At 38.3% G+C, this 15,947-nt stretch overlaps 1 protein-coding gene across 1 annotated transcript; it reads right to left on the minus strand.

Annotated features, from left to right (window-relative positions):
- Positions 1 to 10,412: 10,412 nt before the first annotated feature.
- Positions 10,413 to 14,817, minus strand: LOC136200692 (LRR receptor-like serine/threonine-protein kinase GHR1). The gene is made up of 3 exons (XM_065991115.1): positions 13,059 to 14,817; positions 11,386 to 12,930; positions 10,413 to 11,192 (listed from the first exon to the last, which is right to left on the minus strand). Exons 1-3 carry the CDS (start codon positions 14,113 to 14,115, stop codon positions 10,624 to 10,626), a joined length of 3,171 nt encoding a protein of 1,056 aa, XP_065847187.1. The 5' UTR covers positions 14,116 to 14,817; the 3' UTR covers positions 10,413 to 10,623.
- Between the last annotated feature and the right edge of the window lie 1,130 nt (positions 14,818 to 15,947).

The raw sequence follows: 15,947 nt of genomic DNA on the forward strand, positions 1-15,947 counted from the left end.
ATCTGTCAAAATTCAATGAAGGTTTCACAATCTCTTGTCACGTTGGTCTGTGGCACTTGAACCAACAATTCACGTAGGACTAAATTCAGTCAAAAATAGTGCTAGATACGAACAATTCACTCATCTTTGAGTTAATAGAATGTACCTTTGGGGATGTGTGATGCGCCTCACGGCAGTCGCACCGCGAGACTCACTAAGGGATAAGTGTACCCCGTCGTTATCAAGTAATAAAATTCTGGAAAGTCCAGGTATCGTCCACAGGATTTATTTCTGCAAGTATCGAGTTACTTGGTTTCAGGTGTTATCTAGGCTTAGGGGGTTTTGAGTTGGTTTTTCTTAAATTAATCTACTCCTAGGTTGAATTATACTACTCCTAGCTAAGTTATCTGATTCTAACTAAGTTATTCTACGCCTAATTAAATTACTCTACCCCTAATTAAGTTAAACTACTCCTAAGTGATCTTTTACCAATGCAATTATCTGAAGGAACATGAACGGCTACGATGATAATGAAAATAGATTGTTTAAGCAATTGAATTAAAACCTAAGTCACTTGTGTCTGAGGCGATTAACCCGACCTATCCTCCTAAAGTTCCTAGTTCGTGATTCCCTTGTAAGGCCGAAACTAGCTCTAAGGCTCAGCAATTTGGGCTTAATCTTCTATAGGGTCGTCAATCCTATAGGCACTGACTAGGTCAGATTCAGCTCGCAATATGTGCCAACTTGATTTTGGGATTATCGAATGAGTTAAACCAATCAGACAAAGCGTAAGACAAAGGTTAAAGCATTAAAACAATTGAATGAACAAAAACCATAATATATATCAGAGATGAAAGTATTGTCACGAAGTTACAATGAGCCTAGGATTCATAACATGTATCAGAGGCTAGACAGAATGTAAAAGAAGAAAAATCCCTTTCAGGGAACCTGTCTACCAATGCAGGCGTCTTCCTAGGACTTAAGGATGGAGCTTGAGCAATCCTCGATGAACGGAGCTTCGGAGGTGTCTTCAATGGAGGTTTGAAGGATATGGAGGAGGTGGAGAGGATTTCTCAAGATGAAAAGCTAAGAAAATTACAAAAGATAAAAGATATCTAATTACATTGGAAAAATCCTATTTATAGGCATGGCTCGGGCCCTTTTCTTGACCTATTTTCGTGTCCTTATGCAGGTAGGAAGTCGTGGGGTCCATCGTGACGTCGTGGGGGCGGAATTGGTCTTTTTGACCAATTCCCGCAGGTCTGCTCGCCGCGAGCAGGCCTCTGAGGGCCAGCTCGGCGAGCAGGCATTGCCTGCTCGGCGAACAGGCCTCCAGGGGCCTGCTCGGCGAGCTGGCCTACGGAGGCCAACTCACCGCAAGCTGGCCGCGCCAGCTCGCCCGAGCAGGCCCCTGAGGGCCTTCTCGGTGAGCTGGCCTAAAATAGGCCAGTTCGTCGAGTAGTCTAGCCCGATCCGCCCCCGCGCGGTCGCCGAATGCCAATAAAGCGTTTTTCGCCCGAACTTATCCCTGCGCATGCACAAAAACTCCAGATAACATTAGTCCAAAGGATAAATTGACCCGCCAATCGCTTATTTGAGCAAACGCTTCATTCGGTGCGACTTTTGATGGATCAATTAGCTTCAAAAGATAACGGAATTATAATATGCATGCCGTTTTGGCCGTTTTTGCCTAAATTGATCATAAAACGAGCCTGAACAACGAAAAGTAAATAAAACGTTTCCAATTTCTAACTAACTCACACAAAAGCATTTAAATGCGAGAATTGCTCGCTTATTAACTAAATAACGCTAAAAACCGTTCTAAAACCGTACCCAAAGATAGGGGTTTTTTACCGCTATCAAACCTCCTCGCACTTAAAACTTTACTTGTCCCCAAGTAAACTAAAAAACTAAACCCGCAATCACAAGCAAGCTAGAAAACCTCCCGGTTTGACTAGGTGCTTGACACAATTTCGAGCATCTGTAATTACATGCATTCGGAAGTACAAAGTAGAGACACGATATCCAAAAGCCGCATTTCAATTACCATAGGTCATATGTTTTAAGACAAAGGACACATGTTCAATTAAACGAGCTTGAGGGGATCGCTAAGTAAAACACCTCACCATAGGTAGTTCACTCATTTCACACAATTTTGGTGGCTAAAGTGTTTACTCTCGGCTTATGTTCTTGCTTAGGATTACGTTGATTTTGCACGTTCATCCGAGTTCCTCTACTATGCTATATGACTCCAATGATATCAAAAACAGCCTCGAATTGGGTTTGTAATGTGTTAGAGGGTTAAAGGTAAAACAAGGGTTAATAGTTCTAGCGCTAGAAAAACAAAGTTCAAATGGCTTTAGCAAATATGAAGTGACTGAGCTTTTTATTCATTCATTATTCTCTTTTTAGGACGTTTTCTTGAGACGTTTGATTTTAAGAACTGGGGAATGAAGTTCTCCCTTTTTTGTTCGTCTCTTTTCTTTTCTTTTCTTTTCTTTTTTCTGTTTTTCTCTTTTTTTTTTAATTTAGAGAGAGTATGGGTTGCAAAGCTTGACAGTTTATATATAACAAAATATAAAATCAAAGACTGACAATCAAACTTAATCAAAACAAAAAGAATGGAAAAAATGCAGACACAATTGTTCAAGCTTGAAATTAAACCGAGGAGAACTCAATTTCTCCCCCTTACTCAATCCTTTCTCAGGATCTTTGGATTCTTCTCCGTTGTGCTTGGGAGAGAACCCTGTGGCCTTTCTTGCCTATCCCTATTGATCTGGGCTACCTGGTTGCTCAGATCCTTGCAGAAAGCTTCATTGTTGGCAAGCCTAGCCGAGATCTCCTTTAAGAGAGTAACCACCTCGTCAGATTCTTTAGGAGGTTGCATTGGCCCTTGGTTCTACTGTTGATATGGGGGCATGCCAAGCCCCTTCTCTCTATGTTCCTGAACAAAACCGCTGAGAGGTCGAAGCACGTTCTGATTTGAATTCCCGTAAGATAGGTTCGGGTGCTGAGGCCTCCTATAGTTGTTGTTGTTGTTGTAGGAGTTGTGGTTGTTGGGGTTGTAGTTGTTATAGTTCTGGTTATACCTCGGCTACCCCCCAATATAATTGACCATCTCCACCCCATCTCTAGCGAAAGGGCTCCCTGCCTGACAGTCCTTTCCATGGTGGTCGCTGCCACAGTGCATACAGGTGGGAGGTTGGCTGAGTTTAGCCAATAGGACGTCCATCTTCCTACTTATATCCGCAACACTTGGATTTTGTTCTTGTTCTTCCACAGCAAACACCCGCTGCCTTGTGGGGCCAGTGAGTTTCTCCTCTTGCCACTGCACGCTCTTCCTAGCCAGCTCGTTAATCATGTCATACGCCTCTGTTGCTGTCTTCCTAAACAAATCTCCACCCGCTGCGGAGTCTACAATAGCTCTGTTGGTGGGTGTCAGTCTGTGATAGAAGACGCTCACCAATTGATGCTTGGGTATGTCATGATGAGGGCACATGCGCAACATTTTTCTGAATCGGGTCCAAGATGTGTGGAGCGCTTCATGCTCGGGTTGGTGGAAGGATGTGATCTCACCCCTGAGCATTGCTGTCTTCGAGGGAGGAAAGTAGTAGGACAAGAATTCCTTCTCCAATCCTGCCCAAGTCGTGATTGATCCGGGCTCCAGTGTTCTCAGCCATTCCAAAGCTTGCCCAGTCAGAGAAAACGGGAACAACTTCAGCCTAGCAGCATCTTGGGGAATCCCATTTGTTCTTGCAGTGTCTGCGCACATTAGGAAGCGATCCAGATGATCATTCGGGATTTCATGTGCTTCTCCTCCAAACAATCCGGTCTATTGGATCAGGTGAATTATACCGGACTTGATTTCGTATGTGTTAGCCGAAATATTTGGAGCGGCAATGCCGGACAAATGCTGGTGTCGGTGTGGTGCCAGGATCTCACTCATCAAACGAGTGTCATTTTCTGGCCCGGTGTTCTCAATGTTCCGTTCATTGTTCCGTTCATTGTCAGTCATCTTGATAGGCTCGATGATCTCGTCTTGCTTCAGCTTTCCGATCTGTTTGCTCCTGCGAAGAGTACGTTCAAGTTCAGGGTTAAGAGGGACACATGGTATTTTCGCTGATCTCGTAGGCATACGCTGAGAAGAAATAAATACAAGAAATAAATGAAAGCAGAAATTTTTCTTATGAAAGACAATTATACATATCATACATGGTTGCACAGTTTTATACAAGTATTCTTATTATTGACAGACATAGATTGATGTACATGGTACAGACTAGTAGGGACAAACAAGTATGAATGAGTATGACTCAGAATATGAACAAATAAATATAAGAATGAACAAGTGTAAAAGGTATAAACAAGTACAGACAAAAAAGTATAGATGAATTTAACAAGTATAGGTACACGTTTGTATAAACAAGTATAAATAAGAATATGTATGAACAACTACGCATGTTATGAGAGAACATGGTAGATATAAGCAAGTATAGAAAGGTCATATGTACTTTTAGGTATAAATAAACAAACGAGTATTTGTACACGTAAGTATGAATATAAACAAGTATATAAATAAGTATAGATGTTATAGACAAAGGATATTTACAATGAATGCCTAAACTAACAAATCGACCTTTGGTTCGATATTGCAGAAGAAATAAATCCCCGGCAACGACGCCAAAAACTTGATGCACCTCACGGCAGTCGCACCGCGAGACTCACTAAGGGATAAGTGTACCCCGTCGTTATCAAGTAATAAAATTCTGGAAAGTCCAGGTATCGTCCACAGGATTTATTTCTGCAAGTATCGAGTTACTTGGTTTCAGGTGTTATCTAGGCTTAGGGGGTTTTGAGTTGGTTTTTCTTAAATTAATCTACTCCTAGGTTGAATTATACTACTCCTAGCTAAGTTATCTGATTCTAACTAAGTTATTCTACGCCTAATTAAATTACTCTACCCCTAATTAAGTTAAACTACTCCTAAGTGATCTTTTACCAATGCAATTATCCGAAGGAACATGAAGGGATACGATGATAATGAAAATAGATTGTTTAAGCAATTGAATTAAAACCTAAGTCACTTGTGTCCGAGGCGATTAACCCGACCTATCCTCCTAAAGTCCCTAGTTCGTGATTCCCTTGTAAGGCCGAAACTAGCTCTAAGGCTCAGCAATTTGGGCTTAATCTTCTATAGGGTCGTCAATCCTATAGGCACTGACTAGGTCAGATTCAGCTCGCAATATGTGCCAACTTGATTTTGGGATTATCGAATGAGTTAAACCAATCAGACAAAGCGTAAGACAAAGGTTAAACCATTAAAACAATTGAATGAACAAAAACCATAATATATATCAGAGATGAAAGTATTGTCACGAAGTTACAATGAGCCTAGGATTCATAACATGTATCAGAGGCTAGACAGAATGTAAAAGAAGAAAAATCCCTTTCAGGGAACCTGCCTACCAATGCAGGCGTCTTCCTAGGACTTAAGGATGGAGCTTGAGCAATCCTCGGTGAACAGAGCTTCGGAGGTGTCTTCAATGGAGGTTTGAAGGATATGGAGGATGTGGAGAGGATTTCTCAAGATGAAAAGCTAAGAAAATTACAAAAGATAAAAGATATCTAATTACATTGGAAAAATCCTATTTATAGGCGTGGCTTGGGCCTTTTCTTGACCTATTTTCGTGTCCTTATGCAGGTAGGAAGTCGTGGGGTTCATCGTGGCATCGTGGGTGCGGAATTGGTCTTTTTGACCAATTCCCGCAGGTCTGCTCGCCGAGCAGGGCGAGCTGCTCGGCGAGCAGGCCTCTGAGGGCCTGCTCGGCGAGCTAGCATAGCCAGCTCGGCGAGAATAGGCCAGTTCGTCGAGCAGTCTAGCCCGATGCGCCCCCGCGCGGTCGCTGAATGCCAATAAAGCGTTTTTCGCCCGAACTTATCCATGTGCATGCACAAAAACTCCAGATAACATTAGTCCAAAGGCTAAATTGACCCGCCAATCGCTTATTTGAGCAAACGCTTCGTTCGGTGCGACTTTTGACGGATCAATTAGCTTCAAAAGATAACGGAATTATAATATGCATGCCGTTTTGGTCGTTTTTGCCTAAATTGATCATAAAACGAGCCTGAACAACGAAAAGTAAATAAAACGTTTCCAATTTCTAACTAACTCACACAAAAGCATTTAAATGCGAGAATTGCTCGCTTATTAACTAAATAACGCTAAAAACCGTTCTAAAACCGTACCCAAAGATAGGGGTTTTTGACCCCTATCAATGTGCACTCTTTTGCATAATGCCCTTTATTCTAGAAGTTATTGCACTATAATTTAGTGGTATCTACCTTCCTGTTCTTTTGTTTCTTATTGCGTTTCTTTCAAATTTCTCAGTCTGATTGTCTTTACCCTTGCCCTTGCCTTTACCAGAGAAACTTCTACATTTCTTACCTTGTTTAGTTGGAAAGGAAACAACATAGTTTGCTTCAACAGTTCTTTTACTTGCGATCAAACGTCCTCTTCCAATTTGGGATGTTTTCTCACATCATCAAAGGTTCTTATGGTAGTACAATGAGTTAAGTGCATTTTCATATGCTCCCAACTGTTAGGCAAAGAGCAGATAACTGTGTGGACTTTCTACTGATCAGTCATCACATGACTTGCTGAGTTAAGTTGAGTGATCATGTTGGACATCTGTCTGAGATGCTTCTTAATGTCATGATCAAGTCGTTTCTAATATGTATCAAACTTTATTGTTAGAGACCTAAGCTTTTTTCACGGAGAAACCTCCAAAAGCTTGTTATAGGGCTTTCCAAAGATCCCTGGCGGTTTGATGAACACAAAACTATTGTCTCAGGTCATCTTCTATAGTACTAAGTATGATAAGACGAGCAATGAAATTCTTCTTTTCCACGTGACATAAGCATCTCTATCACACATATGTTGAGCGGTTTGGCCTTCCCCAGGTTCTACCAGTATGATTTCCAAGGGTTCGATGACATCCTGTTCCTCTAGCATATAAACTATCTTGATGCTCAAGGCATCATAGTTATTCTTATTCAATTTGAGATCTTTGTTCAATCCAACAATGATTGATTTGGATGCAATTGCCATTGTAATAAATTGATCTACATTTAATTGCACACGTTAATAGGAAGTTATGTTATCAACACAACTTTGTTCTCTATGCAACTTATACCTAATCAATAAAGTTTCTCACTAGATCTAAATTCGAAAAAATACCTAATTAGGCTCTAACCATCCTCTGTAATGATCACCTTTATTAATTAAATATTATGCATTGATGACTATGTTTTATGGATTAACCTTCATCTCATACAAGATGGATATTAATTCTATTGTTCTATGTCTTGTCACCTAAGTTATAATTTCTATATATAACTATCATTTAACTAAAATAAAATAATAAATAATTTCATATTCAACATCAATAAACTTTATTAAAGAAAATGAAATCATAACAATAATTAATATCTATCCATAAAACTGATTGAAATTATCTGAAAGCTTCTAACTAACTCTTATTATACCTAACCAACCAAACTAAGTTCTAAACAAGTTTGCTTTGTGATCATATGATCGTATCTTTCTGACCGAGATGGACATTCGTACTTTCTCAGTTAGTTCATTCGGGACTCAACCAAACTTTCTCTTGTAACACAAAGTTGCAATTTATTTTTCAGATCTTAGTTTCATGTAGGAATTAGCTTCAGACATAGTTACTCATTGGCACTTTAAACATTCCATGAAAGTCAGTATAATTGGCTTATAGCTCATTTCTCCGAACCTCTAACATTCAGCTACTAAGTTTTTCATATTTGGAGTTGAAAGTGACTTTCTCAAAGTTGTACATAACAGTCTTTGGTAAACCTCTTAGCATAATTGTCCTATGTATCAAATTTTGCATCTTGATGATGTGGGATGATATTTCATGAATATCATTCGCATCGAGCAAAATGACTCATCTTGCAACGTTTGATTTCCTTCATCAAATTATTTAGCTTGATAATTTGAATAGGATAGCGAGCGATGACGATAATAATATCCATAACTGATAAAGAAATAGAATCAATATTTAAAAATTTCTTAACTGTTATCATCAAAAACGAATTTTGAACAGTTTCATTTGATCCACGTTATTCTTATTGGGGATAATTGGAATTTTTTCTTAAATATTCCATATTTTTTTAAAATTTTAAAATTAATTCTGTAATTTTAAAATGATTTTTTAACATTCTTTAATGCAAAATAAAATATTCTATTTATTGAAAAAATAAACAAAATACGTAAAAAAATCAGAAAAGATAATTAAATAGGGTCTAAAAAACAGAGGTGAAAAAGTCTCCAGAAGTCATTGCACAAGCCACTTAGAGTGCCAGCGCGTGCGGGCCACGTGCGCCAAATGACACTGTATTACTGGTCCACTTGATGCCATGTGGCACACACAAACTAATCAAGTTGCGCCACATGGCATGTGTTGTCCACGCGTGTGATAGGAACGACGCCACATGTGGCCCACGCACCGTCCTTCCTAAGGTTTTAAGGGTCGCCGATCACGTTGGTGAATCAGATTTTCAAAACGACAAGCCAGTTTTTAGAATAGACATCACATGCCTTAACTGATGGAATTGTATTTTAAAGTAGAAAAACAGACTTTCCTATCGCAAGAACATTGTCTATTGCGATTTTACAATCTAATTTTGACAAAACTATATGCTAAAAACATCTTAATTATATTAAAAAAACTAACCCTAAGATATTAATTAATTTTTATATGAATAAATTTATCGTTTCGACTATTAATTCTTAATTAATTAACTAGAACATAAATTCTAGAGCTCTAATACCAAAGAATGATTTTACTACATAAATAACCAAATGGACTCAAATACAGGTTTGAGACTTATCTTTTGAAACTTTGATTAATCTTGAGTAGGGAGCAAAATAATCTCTTTAAAACTGCGAACTTATATCACAAGTCACACTCTTCTCACATTTAAATTATTTAGGAGGAAGAACAAATAATCCACGAACTACAAATGAAGTCTCATAGAGAGAAGGTACGCCGAATACATAGAGAGAGAGAGGAAGAGAGTGACTTTTCTCTTAGTTAAAATAAATAACTAAGTTCTTAGATTTAACTTAAACATCTATTTATATAGATACAATTAACTTCCAGTTGAACACTCAGGGGGCGTTTGGTTCACAATGGATAAGGGAAAAGGAATCAAAAAAGAAAAACTAAAGGAAAGAAAATGAATAAGCATTAATTCCCCTATGTGTTTTGATATGTTTAGGAAATGGAATGAGGTAAAGGGAATCCAATTCCCTAGGGGGCATGAGATAATGGCTTAACCTAAAGTGGGGTAATGACTTAACCTAAAGTGGGTAAAGGGAATGAGTTTTTTTTGTAAACAAACAAGAACAAAGGGAATGAAACCCTCCCATTCCCATTCCCATTCCTATTCCTAAAGACCCCAAACCAAACACCCCCTTATTCTAATCAGTAATTAGGATTAGTATTCCTAAATTAATCAATTAATTAATTAGCTAAAATTAACTTAACTAAAATTCTTATGTATTTAATTTTTTAATTAATAAGTATTTAAATCTAATTAGGATTCCACCAAATTCCACTTTTAATCTGAGCAAAACTACTACAGCTATGACAAACCTCTCATAATGCCTTTTGTTTATCTATATTTAACTTAGTGGCAATGTATAAAAAAAAAATGTGTTGTTTACCCTATTTACAAACACAAGCATCTAGTTTATAAATTTACAAATAAAGATCTAAAGTATGTTCATTAACAAACAACGACTGTTTGTAACTCGTTACATATTAGCTCTGTTTGGTAAAGAGCGTTTTGGGATAAAAAGAGCGATTTTGATTAACTTTAGAGATTTGACCACTGAAACCGCTAATTGGAGTGTTTGGTAGAGAGAGGTTTGGGAGAGAGTTTTGGGATGAAAACGCTAATTTAGAAAAAGCTCTTAAAATGAGCTTTTTCTTCTTTAACCTTAATAGATAGACTCTCTCTTCTCCTGCGCCAAAATTAATGCCCTTATTCGTCTTTTTGCACAAACCGCTATTATCAATCAACTAATTTTTACCAAACAGGTCTACACAAATAGCTAGTCAAATCAGATTTGATCAGAATTTACACAATCAAGTTCAAACCTACCATTCTTCACCTTGGAAAGGCAGGAATTCCTACCCTTGGAAAAGGGAAACAACAATTCCCCAACCAACCACCTAAAACTCTCATTTTCAATATGAAAAACGAAAAACGAAAAAAGAAGAAAATGGAGTAAACAAAAACAATAATGTTTAGTATGGATTTAAAATATTAAACCACTGATATTTTATTTTTTATAAAATCATTAGAAAAATATACGCAGGTCTAGAAAGGATCAAAGATGCAGGTATAATAAATAAATGACTTGTGGTGAGCAAAACATTCTATTGCATAGAAGAGGTAACACATTTTGGATCCATTCAAAATCTGCTCCCTTTTTTTTACACCAATTGCCTAACAATCCTAAAAATCTAAAATCAAATGTGAGGCCAATGAGATATTAAACCCCCAAAAAGGAAAAAAAAAAAAAAAAAAAAAAAAACTTAAAAACTAAATGGATGAAAGATCTTCATAAATGGTCTTTATACCTGGCCTCTCTGAGACTGATCTTATGCATCTTAATGCTAGTCCAAGGACCTCCTTCATTCCCTTTTCAACACTAGGATTCACCATTTCTGGTGCAAGGGTAGGATCATAGCAATCTGAGCCTGTGACCCTCACCCAATCTGTCAAATCAATTCCTCCATCTTCTCCAGAAATCACATCACCAGCACACCTGCCACTTAACAGTTCTAACAATATTACTCCAAAGGCATAAACATCTGACTTAAAGGAAGGAAGAGGTTTCTTCGAAGCTGCCAATTCTGGTGCCCGATAACCTAATACTCCAGCATCAAGTATCTGTTCAATGGTGCCTGCTTGTGTCATTAGCCTGTGAAGGCAGTAATCAGCAACACGTGCATTAAGATCAGGCCCATCTAGCAATACATTTGTTGCTTTAATGTTCCCATGAGGAACAGCACGATCAAAATGGAGATAGTTCAGGCCACGTGCAACATCAACTGCTATTTTTAACCTCTGTGCCCACGTCAACGGTGGCCCTTTTCTTCCTGGTCGATCTGATTACAGGAATGAAATGTAAATCAATCAACATATCATCTAAACTATTGAACATCTAATTAATAACAGCATAGTAGTAGGCAAACATTGTCTCTTTAAGGTTCTGCCAGAAGATTAATTACCCGAATTCAAATGTTATAGAATCTCATAGCAAGCCAACCAGACAAAAGTATAAAAAAGTCAAGAATTTACCATAAAGAAAGGTTGCAAGACTTCCAGGTGAGATGAAATCTGAGAGAATCAGCTTCTCATGCTGTGTGGGTCCCCAGTAGTATCCTCTTAAACCCACCACATTTGGATGCCTGATGTTTGCAAACTTTTTAGCCTCCTTAGCAAATTCCTTCTTTTGCTTTGCCACCCCTTCTCTTAGCCATTTCACAGTCAGAAACATCCCATTATCCAGTGTTGCTCGGTACGAAGTCCCATGACTGCTCCTTCCCAAGACTTCAGCCGGTGCCCTTGACAGCTCCTCGGAAGTCAATGTGATTGTATCATCAAGAAAATAAAGCTCACCAACCAATCTATCTGGAGACCTCACATCCAGCCTTGCAAATGTCTCAGCAGTGAATGAATCCCCAGATCCAGGTGACCACGACAAATGACTGGGCTTTGATGGAGAGAACCCTGTTACAGCAGTCATTTTTTCACCAGGACTGATAATCTCAGATGACGAACCTTTGCGTGATGCCATAAGATCCTCAGCTGAAACAATCAAGGCACCACCACTTCCTGTCCCACTAATACCAGACGGGTTGGCCGGAGTTTGCCTTCCCATACCTTTGCTCCTGACATTATTCGGAGATCTCCTTGATATCCGGACATAATGTATGAAGATAGCAAGCATGATAAGAATGATCACTGCTATCACACATGCGACTATCACAACCACTTTGACAATGGTGTTGATTGGTTTCCTCCTAGATTGTACAGCTGGAGCATTTTCGGGTCCAGGAGGACCACTAGGAAGACGTAATCTGGTATTCCCAGGATAGAAAGAAGAAGTAGGGAATGTCCTCAGACTTTCTGGGACAACCCCAGAAAGATCATTATATGAAACGTTAAAGCTTCCAAGGTTGCTAGTCAGATTGTTTGGAACAGGACCTGTGAAATGATTTTGAGATAAATCCAAAGAGGTTAGTGTGACCATACCATCCATGGAAGTTGGCAAAGAACCTGATAAATTATTTCCAGCAAGATTGAGCACTTTAAGTCCAGTCAGTGAACCAAATCTATCAGGAAAATATCCATCAAGTTGGTTGTGAGAAAGATCAATAACTTCAAGATTGGATTGGCTATTAGCAGGAGGAGAAAAATCAATATCACCCTTAAGTAAATTATTTTCAAGGTGGACTTCTCGCAAAGTAGGTGACGTTAATATTGTGGTCAAAAGTGGTCCATCCAACTTATTAGAACTGAGATCTAGGACTTGAAGCTTAGGGTACATTGCAACAGCTTTAGGTAGAGAGCTACTAAGTGAGTTGTGAGAAAGGTTCAGATGATGTAAACGCAAAAATTGCGGGAGCACTTCAGGAAATATTCCTGTCAAGTGATTCTGGCTGAGATCGAGATGCTCAATGTCGCCCCACTTTGCTATTCTGGTTAGGTTTCCTTCAAATTGGTTGTTTGATAGATCAAGCACAGCACAGCTTCCTGTCACCAGAGGAAGATCACCTATAAGTCCATTCAACGAGAGATTAAGGACACGTAGTGCTGTTGACATTATCATACTTATTGGTCCTGCAAGATGGAAACTGAATTTGAGAGACATAGTAAAAATGGACCGCAATAGCCAAAGCATAACTAAAGTTTATTCATAAAATTACTAAGCAACTTGCAAGAAGCTAAAGAAGAAAACTAGGATGCACCTGTGAGATTGTTGCCACTCAAATCTAGTTCAGTTAGAAGTAGCGAATCTCCTTTCAACAGATCATTAGGAATAAACCCAGAGAACCTGTTGTTGCTGAGCCTAAGGACCTGAAGCTCATAAGCAAAATCAAATCCAGGCAAGTCACCAGACAGCTGATTATAGCTCAAGTCCAGAACCTTCAAGCTTGCAAACAAACGCAGCTCACCTCCGCCCACCAGTGATCCAGTGAGCTGGTTGTGGCTGAGATTTAAGTACTTAATGCTTTCAGAAATACCTGGCAGTAGCTTCTCCGAACTAGAGCTTGCAAGCATGTTGCAACTCAGATCAACATAACTGACATTAGTAAGAAGATAAAACTCCCCGTCTAGATGACCGTTGAACGTATTTCCATGTAAGTCAAGCACCTGTAAACCGGACATGAGCTCAAATCCTTTCGGAATTCTCTTAGTGAACCCATTAGAAGATAAATTTAAATAGACGAGGTTATTCAGTCGGGTCAATGAAGTTGGAAGTAGCCCAGAAAAGAAGTTACGGCTGAAGTCCAAGGACTGGACTGATGCTAGGCCTGAAATTGATTCTGGAATCGAGCCAGAGAAATTATTACCAGCCAATGAGAGGTTCTTTAAGCTTGACAATTTACCGAACGCTGTTGGTAAAGACGATGAAAATAGATTGTTAGATATATCCAGGAACTCAAGGCTTTTGAAATCGTCGATGTTGTCAGGAATCTTCCCGGCTATAGAGTTGTTTGGCATAGAGAGTTTGACAAGGTTTGTGAGGTTTGCAAATATGCTCAAATCAACATCAGCAGAAAGGCCCAAATTAGCAAGGACAACAGCGGCAACATTCCCGTTATTACAGACTATACCGTTCCAGGATGAAGGGCAACCATCAAAATCAATAGATTCTTCATTCCATGATTCAAGGACATAACCAGTAGGGTCATGCTTTATACCCTTCTTAAATTCAAGCAATGCTAAAATGTCTTGTGAAGGAAGTTGCCCCATTGCAGAAAAGAAAAAGAGAGAAAAAACTAGAACCCTAAATAGCTTCATATCCACACGCACACACAAGTGAGCTTTACACTCTAATGAATCTGGGACCGGATAAAGCCTATAACAAAATAATAAACCACAAATGCCTAGTTCAATATAATGGAAAGCAAGGCTTCAACTTTAAGACCTCTGAATCATCAAGCTCAATTAATTTTCTAGCATTTACAGTGAGAAAATAAGAGATGGCGAAATGCCTTTTCTTGAAGACAAAGAGCAGAAATTATCCACATGCAAGTAAGAATCTGAAAATGAGTTAAGCAGCCCGTCACTGATTACCTCATACTGGAGCAGATTTGGGAGACGAAGGCTTCAAAGGAAACTCAAAATGAGGCAAAGCATTCAATAGCTAAAAATAAAAGTGAAAGGCAAACCGGGGACCATTAAGAGATCAAACGAGATAGAAACTGCTGCAATATTTCTCACAGAGATCTCCACACCACACCCATTAATTTAATAATGTAGGCACGAGAGAATCTTGCCAGTCATAACTTTAGAGAGAAAAGCTCTTGAAATTACAAAAACCTAGCTTATCTCAGGCAAGCACTACAGTGATGAGTAGAGCGGTAGAACAACATACCATACCCACGACAAAAACAAAAAAGGATAGAAAGGGACCTCTAAATATTTTGGTTAATAAAATCAACTTTAAACAGTTTTAACTTTAGAAACCCTTTCTTTAAAAAAAAAAAAAAAAGCACTTTAAAACCCTAGCTTAATTTAATGAAGGAAAAAAACAAAACCTTTGCAGCAAATTGTTTTGTCTCTTTACCTTCTTTCTTTCTTTCCCCGCTGTAACAATGGCATGTGGGGTTCGTCTGCTTACCAATAAAATATTAAAAATAATTCCTTTTCAGTGTCAGATAGAGCAAAAGGTAGCGGGAAAATGTTAATTAGGATAAATTAGGGATTTACCCGCCAAAAAACGATTTAACATGGTGGACGTAAAGGGTTTATCAAATACGGTTTAAGATTTTTTTATTTTATTTTTTATTTTTTTTGGAAAGTGGAAACACTGTTTTTGAGGGGTAGTGCCACGTATGAATTGGGTTGGGTCCCACATAGTGCCATTTTGACCAGGGTTTTCTGTGGGTCAAATTCCCATAATAATATCCACAGGACAGGGGTGAAGTAGGTGAAACTATTATGATATTAGACTTGTTCATGGATAACCAATTAGATAACGACACATGTGCATTTCTACAGAATACATACTCGTTCGTACCCATCTTCCACAACACAGGGATGGATTAGTTTCTGCCTAGCCTTAATACATAATCGGCCCTTAATTTGCGCTTAAACTTTCAATCAAATGTCTCACTTTAACTTATTTGAAATGTTAACAAGTACAGAAACGGTAGATTTTATCTGTAGATCACTGAATTTACGTAGCTGTAAAAGAAATGATTTAAATCCGAAAGTTCAGAATGGTTTAAAGACTAAAGATTGGACTACAATTGCTTTATGGCGAATTTGGAGCTACTATATTTAATATACCTTTAATGGCTTTTTTTGTTTTTAATAGTCATTTTTTTGCCCTCATGGACTATGTATTAGGCTTAGCCTATACGTATGTAAGATTATATTCCTTACTGGTCTCTTAGGTACTTGCAATTTTATGATTTAATGAAATATTAGCATTACTATAAAAAAAATGAAATGTAGTCACCATTTTCTTCCACTTGCTTAAAATATATTTAATTAATTTTTACGTTGTAAAAAATGCAATTTACATATAGAATGTGTATTACACGCAAATTGAAAAAGTCAAACAAGTTGGACTGACACATAGACAAAAAGAAAAGGTTTATAGTAAGATCTAACATTTCTTGTTA

The sequence above is a fragment of the Euphorbia lathyris genome, chromosome 1, assembly GCF_963576675.1.
Source record: "Euphorbia lathyris chromosome 1, ddEupLath1.1, whole genome shotgun sequence".
NCBI lineage: Eukaryota > Viridiplantae > Streptophyta > Magnoliopsida > Malpighiales > Euphorbiaceae > Euphorbia > Euphorbia lathyris.